Source organism: Salvelinus sp. IW2-2015, unplaced genomic scaffold, assembly GCF_002910315.2.
Source record: "Salvelinus sp. IW2-2015 unplaced genomic scaffold, ASM291031v2 Un_scaffold2901, whole genome shotgun sequence".
NCBI lineage: Eukaryota > Metazoa > Chordata > Actinopteri > Salmoniformes > Salmonidae > Salvelinus > Salvelinus sp. IW2-2015.
The window spans coordinates 19,189-28,156 of record NW_019944199.1 but is presented as its reverse complement, the minus strand read 5'-3'; the positions used below and the strand labels follow the sequence as shown (position 1 = coordinate 28,156).

General features: G+C 42.1%; 1 protein-coding gene across 1 annotated transcript in view; it reads right to left on the bottom strand.

Moving 5' to 3' along the window:
- Positions 1-3,253: 3,253 nt before the first annotated feature.
- LOC112074956 (butyrophilin subfamily 2 member A1-like) overlaps positions 3,254-8,968 on the bottom strand; it is a 9,269-nt gene continuing 3,554 nt past the window's right edge. The window contains exons 4-5 of the mRNA XM_024142025.2: positions 3,735-3,755; positions 3,254-3,291 (exon numbers count right to left, since the gene is read on the bottom strand). Of these exons, the coding sequence (XP_023997793.2) occupies positions 3,254-3,291; positions 3,735-3,755 (59 nt within the window). The remainder of the gene's footprint in view (positions 3,292-3,734; positions 3,756-8,968) is intronic.

Here is an 8,968-nt window from a genome sequence, read left to right as displayed (position 1 = left end):
AGTGAGAACATCATTAACATGAACACTAGTAGATGTAGTCTCTCTCTGGGACTCCTTGTCTCATATCAATGTTCCAACATCAGAAGGAACATCTTACATGTGCTCAAAATAACCTTCTTTAAAAAAAATCCTACCTAAAGTCTGTAAATTAGAGAAAATGTAACTTTTGTGGTTCTAATAATGTTATCAAAGTCATGATCTGAAGACACGACTTACCTAGCCTCTCAGTGAGGACATCTGTAAACATGTAGAGTAGATGGAAGACAGTGGGAACATCATTAACATGAACACTAGTAGATGTAGTCTCTCTCTCTGGGACTCCTTGTCTCATATCACTTCACTAATGTCACAAATCCTAATTAAGTTCCACACACCTAAATTATTCCAGCGTACCTCTGTGAGACAACTTCTCCACTGAAGATATTCTACCTACCACCACCTCTTAATTTCATTAAATAAATGTGACTGGTCCATCAGTGATCCAGGTGTATCAGAAACTACCCTCTGGGCAAACTATATCATTTCAACGTGGATAACTGGGTAATACTGGGTTGAGACGTTGATCAATGAGATTACAACCTATATTCACCCACTCAAAAATACAGCCAAAAGTTAGTTGAATTTCTAACGTGTTATCACTATGTTTTCAACCATCTAAAAGCTCAACCAAATTCCTGTGGAAAAACAATGTTTGATTTTTGGTTGTCACGCAAATGTCTATCACTACGCTTTCAACGAATTTAAAGCACAGCAAAGTTCAAATGGGAATACAATGTCAGATATGATGTTTATTTATAGAACAGATTAATGTTAATATCCCTGTGCTTCATCTAATACCAGAACCAAATGACCTGGATTGCAGTTGAGATCAAATGCAAAAACAAACATAAAATGGTTTACATAATTTTAGTAAAGTGATGATCTGAAGACACTACTTACCCTTCTCCTCCCTGATTTCATCTGTAAACATGCAGAGTAGATGGAAGACAGTGAGAACATCATTAACATGAACACTAGTAGATGTAGTCTCTCTCTGGGACTCCTTGACTCATATCAATGTGTTCAACATCAAGATAATAGTCAGGGAACATTATGTGAACAACATGATTGTGTTTCTACCTCATAGGAAGTGTAATCTGATATGAGAGACATTGTTTATTATAATGTTAGTAATTATGTGATGAGTCTGAAGCGAGAACTGGGGTACTTACTCTCATAGCTCCTTCTGAGGACATATGTAAACATGTAGAATAGATGGTAAGATCACGTGAGTACATTCATTAAACAGGTGAACATCCTAGAGGAGATGGTGAGTCTCTTCGTCGTGGACTCCTTGTCCTCATGCCTCAGATTATTTATGCGAGTAGTTATGTGTCGGGGGTCTAGGGTCAGTTGTGTATTATTATTGTTATGTCTTTTCCGGTGTCCTGTGTGAATTTTAAGTATGCGTCTCTCTAATTCTCTCTTTCTCTCTTTCTTTTCTTTCTTTCTCTTCTCAGAGGATCCTGAGCCATAGGACCATGCTTCAGGATTGACTCTGGCATGGATAACTCCTTGCTGTCCCCAGTCCACCTGGCCATGCTGCTTGCTCCAGTTTCAACTGTTCTGCCTGCGGCTATGGAACCCTGACCTGTTCAGGATGTGTCTTACCTGGTCCAGACCTGCTGTTTTCAACTTCTAGTAGGACACAGGAGCGGTAGAGATACTCTAATGATCGGTTCTAGTAAAAGCCAACTGACATTTACTCCTGAGGTGCTGACTTGTTGCACGCTCGACAACTACTTGTGATTTTTATTATTTGACCATTGCTGGGTCATTTTATGACATTTGAGCATCTTGGCCATGTTCTGTTATAATCTCCACCCGGCACGCGCAGAAGAGGACTGGCCATCCCCTCATAGCCGGGTTCCTCTCTAGGTTTTTTCCTAGGTTTTGGCCTTTCTAGGAGTTTTTCCTCAGCCACCATGCTTCTACACCTGCATTGGCTTGCTGTTTGGGTTTTAGGCTGTGGTTTTCGTGTACAGCACTTTTGAGATATATCAGCTGTTATGTACGAAGGGCTTTAAGAATATATTTGATTGTGATATCATTGTTCCAACTATCAGATGATAGAAGTCAGGGAAATCATTAATAGTGCACAATCATGATGTGTTTTTCTACTTTCAACTAGAAGTTAACATCTATATGAAGAGACATTGTTTTTATCTATAATGTTGAGTAAAGTGATGATCTGAAGACACTACTGTACCCAACTGCCTTGCCTGAGGACATACGTATTATATGTCTAGATGTATGATGGTAAGACACGGTTGAGACACTATCATCTAATCTTGACACACTATGTCAGTGTAGCCAGTTGCTCTGCTCTGAGATCCTTGTTCTAGTTATACAAAGTGTATGTATCCAACTCATAACATATCAATAGTCACGGGAATCTGCATTTAATATGATGTAACACATGATGTGGTTCTACTTCACAGTAGAAAGTTACAATGTTAGAAAAACATTTTGGCTTTTAACATAGGAATGTGTGAACAATATAGGTTCTTGTGCTGTGATCAATCCTAGTGGCCTTGTCGAGATGGGGAGTCCAATGGCGGCGCACAATTGGACATATTCCACAGGCAATCGTCCGGGTTTTTGTTTTAGGAATAAAGTTCATTACTGTATAAAAGAAAAAAAAGAAAACCGAACAGTGAGGTTGATCTGAAGACTTTACTACTTACTTAGCTTCAACAATGGAAGATCTTCTGTAAAGCATGTATTGAGTAGATGTTGATAAGACAGATGAGAACTCATTAAACTATGACACACATAGAAGATTGTAGTGCTCTCTCTGGGACTTCCTTTGTGTTCAGAGGATTCTTAATGCAAGTGTGCAGATATTTACTGCGAAGGCCACCTTTACATCAGCCTGACTAATGCACTTTTTTTAATTTATTTTTATTATTTGTAGTTATTTCCCCCCTTTCTCTCCCTAATTTTCGTTGGTATGCAATTCCGTCTTAGTCAATTACTATCTTGGTCTCATCCGCTACACATCTCCCGTACCGGGCTGCTGGGAGAGAGACCGAGGTGACAAAGCCATGGCGTCCTCCGAAGCCAAAACTCCGAACCAAGGCTCGCACTATGCTTCCGGTCTTACACTTACCGATGCGGCCTCCAACTCTCGGGAAGCAGTTTCGCGCAACCTAAGTGTGTGCGGAGGAAACAATTTGTGGTGCCTGTGTACCTTGGCTCGTTTCCCTTTGGTTTAGCGGCGCAATGCGTCCTGGCCCGCCACAGGAGTCGCTGGAGCGCAATGAGACAAGGATATCCCTAACGGTCAAACCCTCCCTAACCCGGACGACGCTATGCCAATTGTGCGTCGCCCCACGGACCTCCCGGTCGCGGCCGGCTGCGACAGAGCCTGGGCGCGAACCCAGAGACTCTGGTGGCGCAGCTAGCACTGCGAGCACTGCGATGGACAATGCACTTTTTAAAGGCATTTTCCACCGGCATTCATGGAGATCGCATTCATGGTAAACACTGCACATGTCGACTCAAGCGTAAAATACATTTAAAAGTCTGTTATAGTGTGCTGTGTTATAATGCGCCTTGAAATGAATCCCGGCTCTTGTCTCATACCACTAATCTAACATCAGAAGGAACATCTTTAATGTTCTCCGAACAAATTGAAACATAAAATTGTTGACATAATTCTAACAAAGTAATGATCTGAAGACACTACATACCTAGCTTCCTGCTGAATTCCTCTGTAAACATGTAGAGTAGATGGAAGACAGTGAGAACATCATTAACACTAGAAGATGTAGTCTCTCTCTCTGGGACTCCTTGTCTCATATCACTTCTCTAATGTCACAAATCCTAATTGAGTTCCACCACCTAAATGAGTCCAGCGTACCTCTGTGAGACAACTTCCCCAATGAAGATGTTCTACCCTCCCACCACTTCTTAATTTCATTAAATAAATGTGACTGGTCCATCAGTGATCCAGGTGGATCAGAAACTACCCACTGGGCACACTACGTCATTTTAGCGTGGATAACTGACGTTGTTCATTGAGATTACAACCTATATATCTACTGCTTGGATAGTTCCATTTGATCCACCGACTTAATCCCATTCTTTAACTTTTATTTTTGGGCGAGTTGGAGACATGACTCCAACATCTAATTTGTTAACATGTTAATAGGCAATTTTTTGTATTTCAAAAGTAATATTGAATTGTGTTTGGTTGTCAACACAACCAAAAATCAACATTAGACTGAGATTTATCTCCTGTTTGGATAGTTCTATCTGTGCCATAATTCTAGTTAGTCTACAAATTAATAATATGTTGGATTTAAAATCTCAACCAAAAATCTAAGGTATAGAATAACATAAATTCAAACTATAAATACAGTTTGATTCTGATTTAGTCATATTCTTTAACTTAGATTTTTAGTTTAGATGAATTAAACAACAAACGGGAATTAAAGCCAGAATAAGTCAGTGGTACAGATGGAACTATCGCACCACATTTGGCAGTGATTACCACCTTGAGTCTTCTAGGTTCTGACGCTACAAGCTTGGCACACCTGTAGTTGGGGAGTTTCTCCCATTCTTCTCTGCAGATCCTCTCAAGCTCTGTCAGGTTGGATGGGGAGCGTCGCTCTGGGTTCAATTCAGGGCTCTGGCTGGGCCACTCAAGGACATTCAGAGACTTATCCCAAAGCCACTCCTACGTTGTCTTGGCTGTGCTTAGCGTCGTTGTCCTTTTGGAAGGTGAACCTTTGCCCCAGTCTCAGGTCCTGAGCGCTCTGGAGCAGGTTTTCGTCAAGGATCTCTCTGTACTTTGCTCCGTTCATCTTTCCATCGATCCTGACTAGTCTCCCAGTCCCTGCCACTGAAAAACATCCCCACAGCATGATGCTGCCAACACCATGCTTCACTGTAGGGATGGTGCCAGGTTTCCTCCAGACGTGACCCTTGGCATTCAGGCCAAAGAGTTCTTGGTTTCATCACACCATAGAATCTTTTTTCTCATGGTCTGAGTCATTTAGGTGCCTTTTGGCAAACTCCAAGCAGGCTGTCATGTGCCTTTTACTGAGGAGTGGCTTCCGTCTGGCCACTACCATAAAGGCCTGATTGGTGGAGTGCTGCAGAGATGGGTGTACTTCTGGAAGGTTCTCCCATCTCCACAGAGTGACCATTGGGTTCTTGGTCACCTCCCTGACCAAGGCCCTTCTCCCCAGATTGCTCAGTTTGCCTGCTCTATGAAGAGTCCTGGTGGTCCCAAACTTCTTCAATTTAAGAATGATGGAGGACACTGTGTTCTTGGGGACCTTCAATGCTGTAGACATTTTTTCGTAACCTTCCCCATATCTGTGCCTTGACACAATCCTGTCTCGGCGCTCTATGGACAATTCCTTCCACCTCATGGCTTAGTTTTTGCTCTGACATGCACTGTCAACTGTGAGATCTTATATAGACAGGTGTGTGCCTTTCCAAATCATGTCCAATCAATTGAATTTACCACAGGTGGACTCCAATCAAGTTGTAGAAACATCTCAAGGATGATCAATGGAAACAGGATGCACCTGAGCTCAATTTCGAGTTTAATAGCAAAGGGTCTGAATACTTATGAAAATAAGTTATTTCTGTTTTTTATTTGTAATACATTTCCAACATTTCTAAAAACCTGTTTACGCTTTGTCCTTATGGGGTATTGTGTGTAGATTGATGAGATGAAAAAATAATTTCATCCATTTTAGAATAAGGCTGTAACGTAACAAAATGTGGAAAAGGGATCTGAATACTTTCCAAATGCACTCTATGTATGGATCACTTCAAGTTTCAAGTTTAATTAGACGTACAGTGGCAAGAAAAAGTATGTGAACCCTTTGGAATTACCTGGATTTCTGCATAAATTGGTCATGACACTTGATCTGATCTTCATCTAAGTCACAACAATAGACAAACACAGTCTGCTTAAACTAATAACACACAACAATTATATGTTTTCATGTCTTTATTGAACACACATTCACAGTGCAGGGTGGGAAAAGTATGTGAACCATTTAATAACTGGTTGACCCTACTTTGGCAGCAATAACCTCAACCAAACTTTTCTGTAGTTTCGGATCAGACCTGCATAACGGTCAGGAGGAATTTTGGACCATTCTTCTTTACAAAACTGTTTCAGTTCAGCAATATTCTTGGGATGTCTGGTGTGAACTGCTCTCTTGAGGTCATGCCACAGCATCTCAATCGGGTTGAGGTCAGGACTGGGCCACTCCAGAAGGCGTATTTTCTTCTGTTGAAGCCATTCTGTTGTTGATTTACTTGTGTGTTTTGGGTTGTTGTCCTGTTGCATCACCTAACTTCTGTTGAGCTTCAATTGGCGGACAGACAGCCTTACATTACTCTTGTAAAATGTCTTGATAAACTTGGGAATTCATTTTTCCGTCGATGATAGCAAGCTGTCCAGGCACTGAGGCAGCAAAGCGGCCACAAACCATGATGCTCCCTCAAACATACTTTACAGTCGGGAGGTTTTGATGTTGGTGTGCTGTGTCTTTTTTTTCTCCACACATAGTGTTGTGTGTTCCTTCCAAACAACTCAACTGCAGTTACATCTGTCCATAGAATATTTTGCCAGTAGCGCTGTGGAACATCCAGGTTCACTTTTGCAAACTTCAGATGTGCAGCAATGTTTTTTTTTGGACAGCAGTGGCTTCTTTCGTGGTGTCCTCCCATGAACACCATTCTTGTTTAGTGTTTTACGTATTGTAGACTCGTTAACAGAGATGTTAGCATGTTCCAGAGATTTATGTAAGTCTTTCGCTGACACTCTAGGATTCTTCTTAACCTCCTTGAGCACTCTGCACTGTGTTCTTGCAGTCATCTTTGCAGGACGGCCACTCCTAGGGAGAGTAGCAACAGTGCTGAACGTTCTCCATTTATAGACAATTTGTCTTACCGTGGACTGATGAACATCAAGGCTTTTAGAGATACTTTTGTAACCCTTTCCAGCTTTATGCAAGTCAACAATTCTTTATCTTGGGTCTTCTGAGATCTCTTTTTTTCGAGGTATGGTTCACATCAAGCAATGCTTCTTGTGAATAGAAAACTCACATTTTGTGAGTGTTTTTTATAGGGCAAAGCAGCTCTAACCAACATCTCCAATCTCGTCTCATTGATTGGACGCCAGGTTAGCTGACCCCTGACTCCAATTAGCTTTTGGAGAAGTCATTAGCCTAGGGGTTCACATCCTTTTTCCAACCTACACTGTGAGTGTTTAAATTATGTATTCAATATAGACAAGAAAAAATACAATAATTTATGTGTTATTAGTTTAAGCACACTATGTGTGTCTATTGTTCAGGGATGCAAACTGGAAAGGGACCGTAAAGGTGACACTTTTTTTTTTGTTGCACTGAAACATGCATAAAATCCCTGCTAGGGGGAAATGCAGGTTTTAACTAAATAAACAACAAAGAATATGATCCTCATGATCAGTCTCTGTGTATAAAATAAAAAGTGGTTAATGTGAACCTAACTCACAGCTAAAAAATGTAAGAAAGCAATCCAAAGTTATTTGTTGCCGAGACTTTACTGAAATTGACACTCGTCTTGAGAAAAAACAATACAATAATATTGCAGTTAGCCATGACAGCCTTTATGATAGAACGCCTGTTACCATGACAGCCTTTATGATAGAACGCCTGTTACCATGACAGCCTTTATGATAGAACGCCTGTTACCATGACAGCCTTTATNATAGAACGCCTGTTACCATGACAGCCTTTATGATAGAACGCCTGTTACCATGACAGCCTTTATGATAGAACGCCTGTTACCATGACAGCCTTTATAATAGAACGCCTGTTACCATGACAGCCTTTATGATAGAAAGCCTGTTACCATGACAGCCTTTATAATAGAACGCCTGTTACCATGACAGCCTTTATAATAGAACGCCTGTTACCATGACAGCTTTTATAATAGAACGCCTGTTACCATGACAGCACTTAATAATACACTGCTCAAAAAAAATAAAGGGAACACTTAAACAACACAATGTAACTCCAAGTCAATCACACTTCTGTGAAATCAAACTGTCCACTTAGGAAGCAACACTGATTGACAATAAATTTCACATGCTGTTATTCAAATGCATAGACAATGTGCGGCTCCCGGCCATTTAAGAATGGCCACCGCTTCGCCACCACCATGGACTTGGACCCCCCGCCAAACCGGTCATGCTGGAGGATGGTGCAGGCAGCAGAACGTTCTCCACGGCGTTCTCCAGACTCGTGTCACGTCTGTCACCGTGCCTCAGTGTGAACCTGCTTCATCTGTGAGAGAGCACAGGGGCGCCAGATGGCACTTTGCCAATCTTGGTGTTCTCAGGAAAATGCCAAACGTCCTCTGCATGGTGTCTGACGGTGTTGGGCTGTAAGCACAACCCCCACCTGTGGATGTCGTGCCCTCATACCACCCTCATGGAGTCTGTTTTCTAAACCGTTTGAGCAGGACACATGCACATTTGGGCTGCTGTGAGGTCATTTTTGCAGGGCTCTTGGCAGTGCTCCTCCTTGCACAAAGGCGGAGGTAGCGGTTCCGCTACTGGGTTGTTGCCCTCCTACGGCCTCCCTCCACGTCTCCTGATGTACTGGCCTGTCTCCTGTAGCGCCTCCATGCTCTGGACACTCTGCTGACAGACACAGCAAAACCTTCTTGCCACAGCTCGCATTGATGTGCCATCCTGGATGAGCTGCAGCTACCTGAGCCACTTGTGTGGTGTTGTAGACTCCGTCTCATGCTACCACTAGAAGTGAAAGCACCGCAAGCATTCAAAAGTGACCAAAACATCAGCCAGGAAGCATAGGAAACTGAGACGTGGATCTGTGGTCACCACCTGCAGAAACCACTCCTTTATTGGGGGTGGTCTTGCTATTGCCTATACTTCCCAAGGTTGTCC